Consider the following 17,591-nt stretch of genomic DNA (forward strand, 5'->3'; position numbering starts at 1 on the left):
CCATGGGCCTTCCTCACAAGGTGTGACAGCTGCATAGCTGGGACTTGATCCCAGATCCATCCCTTCAAACCGTGCTCTCAACCCTGGCAGTGCATTTACATCACCTGCGAACTACTGGAAACCGTTCCCCCACCGCTGGCAGACGTCAAAGCGCCACAGGAGAGTCTTCCATGCAGCCCTGGGCTGAGAGCCACTGCTTTAATCCAAGGCTCTTTTCCTTCCCTTTAAAGACACTAGTTACTGCAGCCACCATAGGGCTGTTTGGAGGTAGCTGAAAGGTATTTTATGTACAGAGAGTGGTGTTTATTAAATATTTGTCTTAGGTATTCAGTCTAACAGTTATCTCTGTGGTTTGAAGAGGAAAGGACTTTGCACCCTGGTGGGCGATGTATGGAGCATCGTCCCATACACCAAAAAGTCACGGGTTCGATTCCTGGTCAGGGCACATACATAGATTGTGGGTTTGGTCCCCAGTTTGGGTGCATATGGGAGGCAACTGATCAATGTTTCTCTCTTTCTCTCTCTCTCCCTCTTACTCTCTCTCTAAAATCAAGATTAAAAAATCCTCGGATGAGGATTACGAAGGAAGGAGGGAAAGAAGGAAGGAAAGAGGGAAGGAAGGAAGGAAGGGAGGACTTTGCTCTTCTCCCAGGCTCTACCTTGTAACAGCTGTGTGGCCATCGGCAAATTACTTGACTTTTCTGGGCTCATTTTTTTTTCCTGTTAAGTGAGAGCCATAATAACTAACTCATGGGGCTGTTGCAAAGAATAAGCGAGCAAATAAATGCATGTATGAGGCACTCTGCACAGTGTCTGACATGTAGTGGACACTGGGTATGCATGAGTTCCTTTCACTGGCTGTCCTTGACTTGAAACCTCTCCTGAGTGGCACCCAGGACTTGGCTTTCTTGTAGTTGGGTTTGAGGGCAGCTCTGAGCCAGGTGTGGACAAGCTCTGCAGGTAGTAAGTAGTTCTAAGGCTACCCCAGCCCTGGAAAGTGGTTCCGAGACAGTAGCTACTGCCAGTTAAGCTGTCTTCCCAGACCCTGGGCCCAGCTGAGGGGCCGAGTAATGAAGCCGCTGCCTCAGTGGTGCTCCACAGATGCTGGAGGAAGGGGAAGGTATTTCACACCTCTCTCCCCACTTAGAAGCACAAAACTCAAAGCATAGAGAGTAAGACAAAGGTAGAAAATAATTAGGTGAAGAAACATTGGAGCCATTTGGAGATGCCAGTTCCTGTGAATAAAACCAGATGCTGGTTTAGAAAGCCTGGAATGGATTCCCGGGAGATACTGTCAAGCTCCCTTCCATTCCCAGGGGCAGGATGAGCAGCTGTCAGGCATTGGTACGAGTGGAGGGGATTCCTGTGTTTGAGGTGGGAGAGGGCTGCACAACCCCCTTCCGGCTCTGGGGCTCAATAGTCAAAGCCAGGGGAGTCTGGCTGGGGTAGACTGAGCCTGCTTGTCTGAGACCTTGCTTTTCCTATGTAAGTATTTAGAAGGCAAAGAGAACAATAACAACAACAACAACAAAAAACCCCATTCATTTTGAGGAGAGTCTCCCCACATATGAGATTTGTAAAGTCTGTACTAGGCCCCCTCGGTGGCCTCAGGCCCAGCACCACATTCCTGGACCATTCCAGAGCTGCCTTGCTTAAGGAATCGCATCCAGCTCACATCAGAGAGAAGAAAGCTGATGACAGCAGGAGCCGCAGGAGCCCCTGTCCCCATCCCCTAGTATGCTGAAGAGCCAGGAACTGCGTGTGCCCTGGGGAGGGCAGAGGAAGTTAGGAGGAGATGAATCCAATTGGAGGGCTGCCCCCCACTCAGCTCCCCCTCCCCATGCAGGAGAGTTGCTTTGCAAAGAGGGTTTCAAAGATACGTTCCTGCTCTGGCCAGTGTATCCAAGCAATCCGCAGCAAAGCATGAAGATGCTTCAGAGCTGACCCACGTGTTGCTGGGCAAAGTACTGACCAGCCAAGGTGGGAGCTCTCAGTGAGAGGTGTCCATAACTTGCCATGTGCTATTGCTTCTGACTGCCACCATGACGCCCATTTTAAGAAGAGGGTAGGTATAAAGAGGTCACATCTGGCAAGGAGTGGAGCCAGAATTCAAAGCCAGTGCCTAAGTCCAGATCCAACCTCTTTCCACTCTCTCCTGTTGCCTCCCCACAGCAATCACTGCTGCTGCATTTCCCCCGTCCAAATTCCTGAACCCAGCCAGGGCTCAGGAGGCAAGTAGCAAAGCAGCCCTTGGATTGGTGTGTTGGATTCACAGAGGCTCTCTTTGGATATTTTTGGTGACAAGGGCTAGGGACTCATTGGGTCACTGCAAGTGAGAGGGGCTTATAGAGGGGGCACCTCCTTCAGAAGATCAGGGCTCATGGTCAAGGTGGGCCTTGCAGGGCCTGGAATGGCGAGGTCATTCAGATGCGAGGCAGTTCTGGGGCCATGGCACCAGGGGTTCACGTCCACACGCTCGTGTCTCACTTTCAACATGGCTCCTTAATTTCTGTCCCTGTCTCCTTCTGCGTCTGCTTCTGCTCAGCTCTCTGCATTTCCCCTGGCTCAGACTCCTGACAGAGTCTGGGTGGTCCTGCCAGTGATCATCACAGTGGTTTGGACAGATGTGCTTACCCATGTGTAGGGAAACGTCCATGGGCTCACACCTCGATTGGCTTGTCGAATGCCAGTCTTACCGCATTTGATGTTCAAGATAAACAAAGCCAGATGATGGTTACAGTGGACAGGACAGATTTTCACCAGCAACGTACAATTGCAATAGAGAAAAGAGACCAGCACAAACTGAACGCAGTTTTGATTTGTACAGAGGAGAGTGGGCGTTTTAAAGAGAGGATGAGGAGCCTTGGCCGGTGTGGCTCAGTGGACTGAGTGCCGGCCTGTGGACCAGGAAGTTGCCCGTTCGGTTCCCAGTCAGGGCACGTGCCTGGGTTGAGGGCAGGGTCCCCAGTAGGGGGTATGTGGGAGGCAACCACACATTGGTGTTTCTCTCCCTCTCTTTCTCCCTCCATTCTCCTCTCTAAAGGTGAATGAATGAAATCTTAAAAATAAATAAAATAAAAAGATGATGAGGGGATAGGAAAGGAGGCAAGTGGAGGCTCAGTAGATCAGGGATATTAAAAATCACAAAAACCGGGAAGGGGCTTGGTCCCTATCACACCCATTTGGCGCTGATCCGAGCTCCGTTCCTCCCCTCCCAGGGAGCCTGGGAAGTGCAGCCCTATCTTCAGGAGTTGGCTGGACCAACAGTAAATCCTTTCAATAACCTTGAGTTTTCTCAGGCGGGCACTTTAACGGAGGCTAGGGCCAGCCAAGGGATGTGGCTTCGAGCTGTTAAAAATTATGCTAGTGTTTTGTTCAAGTCTTTATAAACCAGGGTGGAGCCTAGGGTTTGGTCAAGGAGAGAAACTTTGTCACTGAACTGCTTGCCAGCCCTGGGAAGTGAGTGTGACTGGTGAGGAAATGGGGAAGACTGAGCGTCTCAGTGCCTCCCAGACTTGAGAAGAGCAGTGGCAGCGGCCTTGACCAGCCCCCAGCTGGTCCCCTCCAGCTGGCTCAGCTCCCTCATCGCCCCCCACTGCCTGCTTCAGACCCACTCCTGTGGCCCTTAGTGAGGGCATTTTTGCCAAATGTCTCGGGCATTGTTACATGCAGAGAAGAAGCAGGGTTAATATACCTCTGTGTCCCCGTGGCTGGCTCAATACATAAGGATGAAACAATATATAGGGAGTCTACCATGATCTACAGAAAGGCAGCACAAATAGATGCAACCCAGAGGCCGGACCCCCAGTGACCGTGTGGACCGTGAGTGCACAGCATCTTTCCTGGAGTGCCACCATTCCTGCCTGAGCTGGCAGGATCAGTGAGGGGCACAGCACCCATTCTCAGCAGCCAGGCACTCACGATGGAGGCCGGAACCAGAGAGATGCAGAAATTGTGAGGCACTCGGCTGGGGATTCCAGTTGTACCTACTAGCAAAGTCATGTATCCATGCACCCTTCTGTTCTTCATCCCATCTGTTCTTCAAACATTTACTTGGCATTTTCAGTCAGCTAAGTATAATATTAAGTATTGCAGGGTCATGGACAAAGAAAACATCATCTCTCTCTCTCTGCAAGGAGCACTTCCCTAGGGAAAATAAGAGATGTACATGTAGCCCTTACAGACAAAGCTTTTCTTGAGCTCTCTCAAGCTGTGCCCTCTGGTCTGAGGAGTGCCAGCCTGCCTCCGCCTTGGCCCCGTCAGTTGAACCTCGAACCAGCTTCACTCTGAGGCATGGCTTAGGCAGGACTGAAAGTGGCTGGCATCGGAAAGAGCAGTGGTCTAGAAAGAGAGGCACCCGGCATCCCAATAACAGCTGGTCACTTCCTCTCTCTAAACCCTCAGTTTCCTCATTTCTAGATGAGGGTTTTCACTGGGTAGTCCCTGAGATCTCCACCAGCCCCGCCATTCTGTGTTCTTATCTAGAATGCCTCAAGGACAAATACATGCATCCTCAGCCCCTAGCACAGTTTTGGAATGTGGCAGGGGTTCTGTATGTACACCTGGATGGATAAGTAAATGAGTAATAGAAAAAGAAATGCATACATTGATAAAGAAACCTATAAAGAATGAATACACATAAAGCATCTTCAGCACCCCAAATCTGTGCACAGGAAGCAGAATGACCCTGGACTTCAATGAATATTGTCACGTTCCTCAAAAGCTAAGGCTGGTTTATCTTCCCCTGACACGTTCATTTTCAGTACAAACTCAGCAGTTCCCAAGGGCATCCTACCATCTTGGTCCTCCTATAACTCTTAGGAGAAGTCAAACTGTTTCTGTGAACTTGGGGGTAGAAGCATTACAGTTCAAGGTTAGTGTAACTAGGATCAAAGTCATGAAGCCCAGAGATCTCATGAAAACTAAAGACACTGGAAGGAAAGAGAAGGTATAGACAGAATTGGCCCAAGAGTTAAGTGTCAAGTCCAGGCCCCAGCCCTTCTACTGCTAACTGCGGGATGACCTTGGGCAAGACACATCACCTCTCCTGGCCTGTTCTCTTGTGTATCCCATGAAGAGTTTAGACTGTGTGATCTCCAAGTACCTGCCAGCTGGACGATTCAAGGCTTCTCCATCACCTGTGATGACTAGGAAAGCCCAAAGACTATGGGAGTGGTACCTAAAAACAGCTCCATGCACTGAGTGACGATGGTGTCTGTAGCCCACAACGAAGCTGAAGAAAGTTGTCACTGGAGGTAACCCCAGGAAATGCAAGGCTCCCTAGTCCAGACACCATGTCTGTTCTTCTCCGTGACCTGACCCCATCTGTGCCTCAGCTACACCCTCTTCACTGAGGGGCCAGGTCAGGACTGAGCCAGAGCCGTTTCAGGCGGGTGGAGGAAGCCTTTGCGGTTGGTACCCGGAGTGGCTTGCGTAATGGGTGGGTGGGTAGAGCAGGTCAGGGAATGAGGAGGTGGGTTCCATGCTCTGGAGCAGCAGCTGGGCGGAAAGCTCCAAGCAGCGGCTAGATCTACTGATGTGCCAGGAAACTCGACAGTGGGGTGATCGAGCCCTTCGATCTGGGAGAAAGCAAGGAGGCAGCCCAGCTAGAAAGGGCCAATTCCCTGGGTTCTTCTTTTTTTAAAAAAAAATATTTTACTTATTTATTGCTAGAGAGGAAGGGAGGGAGAAAGAGAGGGAGAGAAATATCGATCAGTTGCCTCTCACATATCTCCCAACTAGGGGCCTGGCCGGCATCCCAGGCAGGTGCCCTGACCACAGTTCCCTGGGTTCTTTACATCAGCGTCTGGTCTGAGCTTTTAATTTGAAGGAATTCTCCTCTGTCTGCTTCTCTGTATAGAAGCAAGGAACCTCTGACCCTAAATCTGGGGCAATAGGAAAAAACAACAACTGGGGCCCTGCCCTGTGAACATCTGGGTGTCCCCCCTCTTGGGGGTTCAAGGAAAAGCCCTGCCCAGGTCTCCCCATCCAAGACGGCGCCTCCACTCGCTGTCCATTCCCTTTCTGTATCTCTGTGTCTATCGATGCCCTCATCAATACTTGGGCTATATTTGGGTTAACTTGGGTTATACAAATATATTTGTCTTTGTTTTTTGGCTTCATTGTTCATCTTTCCCACTAAAAAAGCAGTCTGTGAAGGCAGAGACTGTGTTCCTGGATTTGCCCACAGCTTCTAGAACAGGATCAGGCCCCTGAGAGGCGGTCAGTCCCTTATTTCGCTAAACAGAAGTGAATGGAGTGCATTCAGGTTGGCCAGAGCAGAGAGGCTAAGGGGGCTCTCTGAACGCCAGTCTCGGCTGCCCAGCACCCCCACCCCCAACCCAGCCTCTTCCTATTATTTCGACTTGACACCCCGAACTCCACTTGGGCTGCTCAGACCCACAGAGCCCTCCTGCCACTTTCTTCTCCTTATGCCCCATTCGAGGGCTTCCGTGGAGGCCTCCTGGCCTCAGTTGGCCCACGGCCACCGTGACAGAGGCGAGGCCGGCCTGTGAGAAATCAAGCCTGACATCTCAGCCTCGGCCAGCCCCCCCCAGGGCCAAGCGCCCAACCAGGGTCAGGCCTCATTGGCCGCTGCCAGCTCTGGGCTAGCAGGTCACTGCGGCCACTAGGGGCTCCTCTGTCTCAGACCCGGCCTCTGCATTCCAGCCCCTCCCCAGGTGTCCCTGCTCCAGATTTGCTGTGTCCCCTGGCTCATCCTCTGCCATTGTTGACAACCTGGTGGGAGCCTGTGTTTTCAGTACATCTCTATGGGGAGAACAATGAGAGGTGTGGGGGCAGAGCAAGTGGCCTTGGACATTTCGAGGGGCCTGTGCGAGCCGTCGCCCTGTACTTGTTTGGTGTCTCGGGAACAGTGTGGTTTCCTGGTGACTTCTCTGGTTCCCTGTGCAGAATGTGCTGGGCTGCCCCAGCCCGGGCAGCATGTCACCGGCACATGCCCCGCCCGGGCTCCTCTCCTCTCTTGTGCGGGGCAGATGCCGGTTGATCAATTCTGCCATCTCCCCCAGGGGCCTACCAAGGTCTTTGCCAAGTCACAGTCATTGGAAGCAGGAATCCCCCAGCCCATCTGGCCAAAAAGGAAAGAGAAAAAGCAGTCCGAGGCGGCAGCGCTCATTGGGAGCAGAACTCCACCGGGTTGCAGAGTTGTCTCTAGCAGCTCACACGGGGGTTTTCCTGCATCGAGCCACCCACGTGCCACTGGGTCACAGTACCACGTCCCCACCTGCACCCTGCACAACCCAGCTGATTTCTGGCTGCAAAAAAAGAGACAACTTTGACATCTTCCTTGGCCTTGGAGTCCCTGAACATTGGAGCTGGAAGGAACATTGCAGAGCATCGAAGCCTGTCCCTCCCAGTGCCAGCCAACGAAATCATTTCTCACTTGTGAGAAAACAGATCCCTGATTGCTGCCACCAAGGTTCTGACCCAGTAGGTCCCAGTGGGCCCGGGAGCCAGCATTTTCACAGGCAGAGCACAGTGGATTTCAGGGCAGCAGAACTAATCTCTACGACACTATACAGGTGGATGCATTTGTCCAAACGCACAGGCTGTGCAACATGGGCTTTTGGTGACAGTGACGTGTCCGTGTAGGTTCATCGGCTGCAACTAATACGCCACGTTGGTGGGGGATGTTGGAAGTGGGGGAGGCTGTGCCTGTGTGGGGGTGTGCGGGAGACCTCTGTACCCTCCTGTCCACTTTGCTGTGAACCTAAAACTGATCTAAGAAAGTCAAGTCTATTGTCATAGACACAGAGAACAGACTGATGGTCACCAGAGGGGAGAGGGGTTGAGGGACTGGGTAGGAAAGGCGGAGGGATTAAGAAGCACAAATTGGTAGTTACAAGATAGTCATGGGGAGGTGCAGGCAACCACAGAGGAACAGCTCTGTATGGTGCCAGGTGGGGACTGGAATACCCGGGGAGCACTCCGTGAGGTGTGTGGCTGTCTGACTTCTATGCTGTGCACATGAAACGAATACGAAGTAATACTGAATGTAAACTGTGATTTAAGAAGGAAAGAAAATAAAGTCCCATAAAGGAAACTAAGAGGTGGAGAAAAGAAGGCTGATAAAGGGCAGTGGGAACACCACGACTGGCGCTGGCCGCAGCTTCGGTTGTGGCGGCAGCCCGGGGCCCCTCTTCCCTGCCAGGAGGGGTTGGTGGAGGGGAGTCAGGGGAGATCCCTGGGGGGCCCCTCCCCGACCTGTGCATCCAGAGTGGAGTGGTGACTGTGGGCTGTTGCCGGCAGGTGGCTTGGAGGCGCTGATGATCCGGCTGGTGAACGGCTCCGGCCCGCACGAGGGCCGCGTGGAGGTGTACCACGACCGGCGCTGGGGCACCGTGTGCGACGACGGCTGGGACAAGAAGGACGGGGACGTGGTGTGCCGCATGCTGGGCTTCCGCGGCGCAGGGGAGGTGTCCCGCACTGCTCGGTTCGGGCAAGGTAAGGGGCATTAGAGGAAAGGACACAGGGAAGGGGCCTGGGAATCCCAGGACTGGACTCCTCTCCAAAGCTCGAGTCCCCTGCGCAGCAACCCTGCCATATGTCACCTGGCCTCAGTCCAGATACTTCCTGCGACAGGAAGCTCACTGTCCCCCAGGCAAGCCCGCCTGTCTCCTACAGTTCTGATTATCAGAACATTCTTTCTTTGCCCAACCCACTGTGCCACAGGGCTAAAGGGACCTGGGGCCGGCCTGGGAGGAGGGGCCGCGCGTCCTGCCCAGAGAGGGAAATGGAGCCAGGTCACATGCAGACTGGCCAAGGAGCCCCCACTCCTCACAGCTGCCTTTCTCCCCCTCCCCATGACGGGCTGCTGCAATTCCTGTGCAGAACCTTGTCCCTGAGACCTCAGTCTCGGGACTGAGTGTCATGAGTGTCATGGACTGAATATTTGTATCTGCCTCAAATTCCTATGTTGAAACCCTAATCCCCAACATAGTATCAGGAGACAGGGCCTTTGGGATGTGATTAGGTCACAAGTTGAGCCCTCATGATGGGGTTGGCACCCTTATAAAAGGGACCCCTAAGCCCTGGCCAGGTGGCTCAGTTGGTTGGAGCATCATCCTGCACACCAAAAAGTTGTGGGTTTGATTCCAGGGCACATACCTAGTCTGTGGGTTTGCTCCCGGTCAGGGTGTGTACTGAAGGCAACTGACCGATGTTTCTCTCCCACATCAATGTTTCTCTCTTTCTCTCTCCCTCTCTCTAAAATCAATAACTCGGGTGAGGATTTTTTAAAAAAGAGACTCCCTGAGAGCCCCCTTATCCTCCTTCTGTGAGGACACAGAGAGAAGTCTAAACCCGAAGGAGGGCCCTCACCAGCCCCCAGTGGTGCTGGCAGCCTGGTCTCAGGCTCCCAGTGTCTAGGGTTGGGAGAGATATCCCGGCCACCCGGTCTCTGCTGCTTCGGTACAGCAGTCTGAGCAGACCAAGAATCGCATTGACCGAAAGTGACTCTTGGTGCAATCTGTTGTGACAGCTGGTGGAGAGCAGCCACTTGGCCCCACACACACAGCCACTTGGCCCCTCGAAAGGCCAGGGTGCACGGGGAGTTCAGAGGGCCCCGCTCCACAGGGGCAGTCCACGGGCACAGAGCGCTTGCCTAACACTGAAGGTTGGGGGCTGGATTTCAGATGGTTTTCTTCAAGAAAAATTGCCATTTTTGTTTTCATAAGGAACAGAAACAGTAGGAATAAGTTCTTGCTTTTCAATGTTTGAGTCTAATGAGGACTTCTTCCTAACAAGTGGAAGTAAAACCTTTTTCGGGGGGGAACCCTCAAAAACTCTTTTGGAGAAGCCACAATAGGCCACTTGAACGTCATGGGTGGCGTTAGCCCAAAACTGAGACCTCGTGGCCTTTCTCATCCCCTTTGATGTTGGTATCAGATGGCACGTGGGGAAGTTCTCAGACTGCAACTCGATTCCTTCGGCCAGTCGGCGGGAAGTGGCCTTGCTTCCGTGCACACATCAGATCTGTGCCTTCTTTCTCCCCGTCATGGTCCGATAACTTACGGCATGCGGCATTCAAGACCTTGACAGGCGGGCCAGCCAGGTGTTGTGAACTGGTGCACAGAGGGAAATGGGGGCCTGGGGAGGGGAGGGCACCCGCCCAGCCCAGCCTGGTCTGGCGCCCTTTCCCCTAGCCCAGCTGCACTCCCTTCTTTCCATGGCAGTTTCTAGGCACCGTCCGTGGTCCAGGAGCTGGGCTCAGTGTGGCAGCGCCAAGATGAGTCAACCGAGACTCTGAGCTCAATGTGTTCCATTTAGAAGTGAAGGCGGACACAGTTATAGATCCTGAATAGTGTCGCCAGGGCAATCACGCCAGGGCGATCATGCCTGAGCAGCCCTGGTGCAGAGGGGAGGGGATGCTCCCCCATTCTGGCGCAGGCAGGGCTGTGCATCCGTCCAGACACCCCTCTGACCACACCCCCGCCCCTACTCGCCCCCCCACTCTCAGCCCAAGGATGCCCGCTGCCCAGCCTCACAGGGTCTCCCATGCCCGTGGCCCCTCCCTCCGGCCACTCTCACCCACTCCTCTTCCCCTTGTCTGGTCCCCTTGTCTCTGTGGGTCCTGTACATTCCCCCGGGGTCTACCTCTCCGGTGTCCCTGGAATCTGTCTCCTCCTCTTTGTTCTCACTACTCCTGTCTTAGGACCTCAGGCAGGGTAGAACAGTGGTTAGGAGCTCAGGTTCAGGGGTCAACCCGACTTAGAATCCGACGTCTGCCGCTAGCTGGCTGGTGACCTGGAGCAGATTTCTTAAGCTCCCCATTCTTCACTCCTTCCACTTTTGAAAGAAGATTACAAGGGCCAGGTTTGGTTTCCTTAGCTTGGTCCCTCAGGCCCTGCCCTCATCTGCCCCCACCCCTTCCCGTCTCCCCTTCAGCCACATGAACCTGCTTGCATTCCCTGGGCTCGAGGAGCCATTCCTTGTCTCCTCTATCTGGAACGCCCTTCCCTTCTCTCCTCCTGGCTGTTCCTGCTCAGCTTCTACAGTCAGCTCAGTTGTCCCCCCCAAAGGCCCCTTCCATCCCCCTCTCCACCCCCACCCCATTCGACGCTATGCTCCCGGAGCGATTTTTGTGCTCGTCTCTACCACAGCACCTCCCACACTCCCTGATCTCTGCCGTACACGAGAGCGTCTCGTGGGCTTCGCCTTCATAGCTCCGACCCCCGGAACTGCGCCCGGGGCATAATAAGTACTGGGGAAACGTGAGAGGGAGGGAGCTGAGGGGAGGAGGAAGACACGGAGGAAGGGCTCCAGTGCCCGCCCACTCTGAACCCTCCCCAGGGCTCTACCAGAAACTGCCAGTCCCTGGCAGTGCTCTCAGTGGTCTGGCACCGTAGCAACTTTCCTAGACAAGGCTCAGTAATCAAATTATAGCCGCTCTGGGAAGACCCGAGTGAGACAGGCTTGAAGACGTTTGATTTAAGGTTGGTCCGAGAGCTGCTGGAGAGGAGGCGGATGTGGACAGAGAAGGTGGAGGGGCGGGGCTGGGACGAGGTCTGGGAGGGGACGGCCGGGACTAGAATCTAGCACAGCTGTGAACTGCACTTGGGCCTGCAGAGGACGTCTTTCTGTGGGACAGATGAACAGGAGGTGAGGATGCGTGCAAGTGCAGACAGGCTTGCAGGTGGGAGTAGGTGCCTTAGAAGTGTTCACTTCTAATCATATCATTACTAATTTTTGCCCCTTTTTTTCCTAAGAAAAAATTCAAACACTGGGAGATGGCTTAGTGCAAGGCTCAGCAAACAATGAAAGGCCCAGCAGTAAATATTTCAGGCGTCGTGGTCCAGACGGTCGCTCTTACAACTCCACTCTGCAAGTGTAGCATGAAAACAACCATCGACAAAATGCAGTCGAGTGATGAGGCTGTGTTCCAATAAAACTTTATTTACAAAAGCAGGCAGTGGGCTGCATTGGCCCAGGGTTTTCCACCCTCTGGCTTAGTGTCTGCACTGTGTGCTGTGCACTGGGGTTCTATAATGAAGGAAGACTGGGTCAGCGGGACGTCAGAGGCCTGGGTGTTGGTCTCTTACCCTTGATGGTTATGGGACAACTTACTTGATCTTTCTGGGGCCTCCGTTTCCCTGTCCCTTAAACATCTGTTCAGTAGCTATCCTGCTGCTCTCTGTGTGACGCTCCCATGGAAGCCTAGGGGATTCGGTGTAATTTATTCCGCTTTTTAATATTACTCTAAATAAACGTACAGAAGCTCAAATGTCGGCTCCATGAAGCAGAGAGATTTGTGTCATTGTTATTCTAGCTTTTCTGTTCAATGATGTGGTCCAAACACCCAGAACAGTGCTGAGCACGGAGTGGGCCCTTAAGTAAGTGTTGAACAAATGAATGGCAAGGAGCAAATAAAATCTCCACTGACTCACCCCAACGGCACGAGTCAGAAGACCCGGCCCCTGGTTCCGATGTTGCCTCCTCAAGATAGAACTTCAGCCCGCTGCTCCATCGTCCCGGCCTATAAAGTGGGGAGCAGAGGGCCCAGCCTGCTACCCTGCTGGGGCTTCGTTACGGAGCTCCAAGGGGGCAGCCGAGTGGGAGCGCACACTGAGGCAGGCAGGGCTTCCCAGGCCTGGAGCCCTGCATACATCACACAGACCCGGTTAGAACGCAGGCTCCGACTCAGGTCTGGGTGGGCCTGAGACTGCATTTCCAACGAACACCCAGGTGAGGCTGCTGCTCCTGGTCCTCCGGCCACACTCGGAGTAACCAGCAGGTCTGCGTGCATCTGCGTGATGCATGAGAGGTCAGTGCCGAGGCCAACGTGACCCTCGGTGCCTGGAGTCCCAGGAGTTTTCGCCTCTCTGACGTGGGGGGAGCAGAGGTGTTTTATGGGCTCACTGGCCCCTCACCCCTGGGCTGTGTAGTAGCTGCAGATACTCAGCGCTGCCGATTTAGTGACCCCGCTCTCATTTGATCAGCTCCTGCTCGATGAGCCTCAGCCAGGGCTCCCTGGCTAACCGCCAGCTAGAGTTCAGAGCTTCACGGTCCTCTGTTCACATTTGGGCCCCTAACCTTGGGCCTCTTCAGTACTTGTCAGCCCCCTTTATTTGCTTCTTTATTTGTTTTGGGCGTAACTCACCCCACATTGCTTTTGGGCCTGCAGCCTCTCCCTGGCTGATTTGTAAACTGACGTGTTTTCCAGGAGGCATTTAATCTTCGAACCATTGCTCGGCCTCAAAGGGTTCATTGTGTAAGAAGCAGAGGGTGTGTGGCCAGGGAAGAGGTTCTGGGGAAGAAACAGCATCCAAGACAGCGGAAGGAGGCCTCTCCCTCCACCTCTGCCCCAAATTCCCTCTGCAGCCCCGCTGACAACACATGCTGCAAAGCTCCGCACAACAAAAGTATTAGTTCGTGTGACTGGTTCTAGAGGGAATGACAGTGTTAGGGTTTACCAGTCGGTGCTGACAAGCCCTCTAAAAGGAGAGGTGGTCTGGCTGCTGAGAGATGGGACAGTGGGCGTGGTGGCAGAGCTAGCATCTCAGTATAGGGACTATTTATGATCGCATTTGACCTGCTCATTTGACACAGCCAGTAATGTGGAAACCCATTTGATGACCTTTAACTCCATGCTTTTGGGTGCCAGTTCGTAGTCCTAATGAGTCAGGGTGCTGGAGTGACCAACCATTGCAGTTTACCTACAACTTACCCCGTTTTAGTGCCAAAAGTCTCACATCCCAGGAATCCCCTTCCCGTTTCAAAATGGAAATGGTCCCCTAGATGGGACTGGGACTTGAGTTGAAGTCCATCCTACTTTGCAAAGCCGCACTTCTTCTGCTGTGCCAGTGCCTCCCACCCTCGAATGCATAACCACTTGGTTCAAAGGTAGCTCCTGGTTCAGTGGGTGCAGGGCAGGCCCCGAGGCTTCGCATTGCTAACAGGCAATGCCCATGCTGCGGGCGTGCTGTGGGCCAGGACCACACTTCAGCTGGCGAAGCTCTACACACTGCTCCCCCGGGAACCCTGAAGTGCAGCCATTCTTGCCAAGGACCCCCAAAGGGGCTTCCACCTCGTAGGGCCCAGCAAGGCCAGCAGCCCAGAGAGCCCACCAGAACCACGGGTGATGGTCCTGCCAGTTCCTCAGTGGGGACTCCAGGTGACTGGTGCAGCCTACTCCCCTCTCCACCAGCCCTCTGGGCTCAGGCAAGCCCTCCCTATTCCTTCCTGGAGCCTCCCCCAGCCACCCCATTCCCCTGACACTTGTTGAGGGAACTTAATGCCAAGTTTATGTCTCTCAAGGCTCAGGCACAACCTTGGAAAAGGCGTGTAAAGGTTCCCCTGCGTGGGCACCTTCAGACCTGTAGGTTGGTCCCCTAAAGACCTGGGCAAACAGAGCTGACTGCAGGCAAAACTCAAATGGGTTGTCTTAGGGACCCTGTGTGTTGGCAACTGAACTAATTACTATGGTTAGGGATGCTTCTGCCTGCCATCAAACATATGTCTGGTTACAATGTTAACTTCCAGGGTCCTCTGCCATTCCAGCACCGATATTTGGGCCTCACAGAATAGGAACTGTCTAGGTTAAACTTCTACATATTGCACATAATGTCAGCACTGAAATACTTGGTAATGAGGCACTGGGTCTGCTGAATCCAGTACCTGTCTGACATTGTCCCTCTGACATGGCCCTGCCTGAGTACTCATCAACAAAGACAACCACATGTCTTCTCTCAAAAGTTATGCAGGGTCTCTCTATAAAGTATAGGCCTGGAATGCAGTAAGACTTGGGCTTGAGTTCAGACTCTGCCACTTGCAAGCTGAGCCATCTTGCATCAGTGGCTTCGTGTGCCTCAGTTTCTTCATCTGTAAAGTGGGTTTCTTAATACCTATCTCGCAGCACCATCGTGAGAATGGAGGAAGATCCTATGAGTAAGATGCCTGATGCAGGAAACAGTCAGTAAATACTGCCATCACCACTATCAATGATCGTTATCCTGCCCTCAAAAAACAGAGCCCAGAAAATAGGTGTTTGAACTCGGTGGGGTGGAGAGGGCAGGTGGGAGCCACTGGACTCGCCGGGACAGCCTAGGGCAGCCTGGCCGGGGACAGACCGAGCACTGCTCCCTTTGCCCCTACGTCTGCTCTCCTGTGTATCCGCTAAGAAGCTGTGTTGACTTGTCTCCACAGGCACGGGGCAGATTTGGATGGATGATGTCGCCTGCAAAGGCACAGAGATCTCCATCTTCCGCTGCACCTTCTCCAAGTGGGGGGTGACAAACTGCGGACATGCTGAGGATGCTGGGGTGACATGCGTCAGAGAGTGAATGTGGACACGGCCAAGGTCCGGACCCTACTGGCCAGCCTCCTTCCTGCACTTCTGGGGTGGGGGCCTCGTTTTGGGCTCCCCTGATCACGCCTCTGCCCTGCCCAGCCCAGCGTCCCCCTGGCCTCCTCCCCATCCCGGGGCTGCAGTGGCCCGTCGCCATCCTCCTCTGGGACATCTGCTCCAAACTGTAACTCTGGGACCTACTGCCTGCTTCCCCTTCCACCAGAGTTCCTGAACGTGGAGTCCTGGTCAGCCGGATCGCCGTTTTCCCCAGCCTTCTGATGGCGTGCATCCCGCCTCAATACGCGTGTTCCCTTCGGCCCATTAGTTACGGAAGAATGCTGAGACGGTGTTGGGACAAATGCCACAGGGGGGATGGGAGGGAGGTATAACAGCATTCCTGCTTCGGATAAGTCCCAAACCTCGGTTCAGCCAAGAGCCTTGACATCTCCCTTCCCAACAAGAGACAATACTGAACAATTCCTTTCCCCCTCCTTAGGCTGCCTCTGCATCCTTTTGTTAGTTTGGGGAAGTGTCAGCTGTAGGGGTGAGGGGGAAATGCAAATCACGTGCAGGAATTCGGTTGGATTTGGAGAAGGGGAATGAAACTAACACTTACTGAGTGATCCCCATATGTGCTACATACTATCTTGGGTGCTAAATGTATTTATCCACTTCGCTGCATTTCTACAAGGCATGTTAGCTTAGGTAGGACCTTACTCCATTCACCTGGCCTAGAAGTTGTAACATTGACAACGACTGAGACCATTGTTTCTGCCGGAACCTTGGTGTGTCTTTGCTAGGCTTGAGCAAGGAGATCTTGGTGCAAGACCTGTGTATCCAGAAGGTTACAAACTCCAAACCCTATGGAGTGTGAGTGCAAGACCAGATGTGGCTGTCTTCCAGGCCAACCATCCACGCAAAAGGAAAGGTGGTTTGGAGGGTGACGTGGGGCTATTGGGGTTAAACTGAGACCAGCACTCTCAGTCATCTGGCAGTCAGGGGTAAAGCCACGGCTCCTGTGTCTCAGAGCTGTCTGGAGGTGGTGATATCGAACCTCCCAGGCCCCTTTGGGCGTGATCCTATGCTCAGGAGAACATGTGCCCTGATGGGTCCTAGAGGAGTCGAAGGAAATGAGGGTTTCTTATCATCTCCAGGGGAAGAAGAGGCCCTGGTCTTCTGCACATCCTCCATCTGCACCTGTCTCCCAGTGAAGGGGGACCACATTCTGCTGTTGACACCAGGGGGCAGTCCAACTGGGCCACCTGTGCATCCCAGGGCTAGGGGAGCTACATGGTGCTGAGGGAGCGCGACCCACCTCAAGCGGGGGAGTCACGCACTCTCAGTCAGGCCTCGGACACACAGCCACCTGTCCTATCAGATGAGCATCAGCCTGCCTGGGCGGGGGGTGGGGGGGGAGTGGCACCTGGGACCCTGCAGGGGTGGGGCCAAGACAGTTCCTGTCTGACCAGTAAATCAGTCTGTGCTACTGGTGGTTCTTTGCTCACAATATGCTTGTTACTCACTAACGTCCCGACGATCAGAGACTCTCCTTCGGACCAGCTGCTGTTTGCACACCTCACGTGTGCTCATGCATTTTCCCCAGCACCGATACCTGTATGCGCATATACACAGGGCACTGTTTACTGCATAGCTCAGCACGTTGCAAAGTTCATGTTTAAAAAAGATACCAAAGGTGGAGAGATGTCACGTCGGGTGAAATAGATCCCCGAGCTGGTTCTGGCAGAGAACCCCGCTACCCCGCCGCTGAAGACCCACGTGACGTTCTCACTCGGTCTTTTCATTTGGGAAACCACAAGTCTTGTTTTACATCCAATAAAAATGACGGTGATAGGTGTTTGAACCTTAAAATGAAAGTCTACTAGTTTACATACCTACTTAAGAGGACATGGAAATCCCCATGGACCTGCATTTCAGGGACTACAGGAAATTAGGCCTGGCCTAAAGGACATCAGATCTTTTGTAAGAAAGAATTTCAATAAAGCTTAAAATTTGTCACTGACAAGCTTCGAGTCACATTTTTTTCTCATAAAAACCCGGCGAGCCTGGGGTGAACTGGTAAGGATTGGGCGGTGGGATCATTTCTCAGCGGGGATGGCGAATGGACACCTGATGAGAAGGAGCCTTCAGGCTCCTGGAAGACGATAAGCAGCGTAGACCAAGGACGTGGCGGGACTCAGCGTCTCGAGCCTTGCTCGGCCACCTGCGGAACGGGTCCCAAGCAACAGAACGGTAACCGAGGCTCAGCTTACAGGAGAATTGCTTTGTC

The 17,591-nt window shown here is 53.5% G+C and overlaps 1 protein-coding gene across 1 annotated transcript in view; it reads left to right on the forward strand.

The window, feature by feature from the left end:
* Nucleotides 1–17,324, forward strand: part of SCARA5 (scavenger receptor class A member 5) — a 99,328-nt gene extending 82,004 nt beyond the window's left edge. Inside the window, exons 8-9 of the mRNA XM_028520623.2 lie at nt 8,269–8,463; nt 15,163–17,324. Coding sequence (XP_028376424.1) covers nt 8,269–8,463; nt 15,163–15,299 — 332 coding nt within the window. The 3' untranslated portion in view covers nt 15,300–17,324. The remainder of the gene's footprint in view (nt 1–8,268; nt 8,464–15,162) is intronic.
* Nucleotides 17,325–17,591: the final 267 nt, after the last annotated feature.

Source organism: Phyllostomus discolor, chromosome 8 (genome assembly GCF_004126475.2).
Source record: "Phyllostomus discolor isolate MPI-MPIP mPhyDis1 chromosome 8, mPhyDis1.pri.v3, whole genome shotgun sequence".
NCBI lineage: Eukaryota > Metazoa > Chordata > Mammalia > Chiroptera > Phyllostomidae > Phyllostomus > Phyllostomus discolor.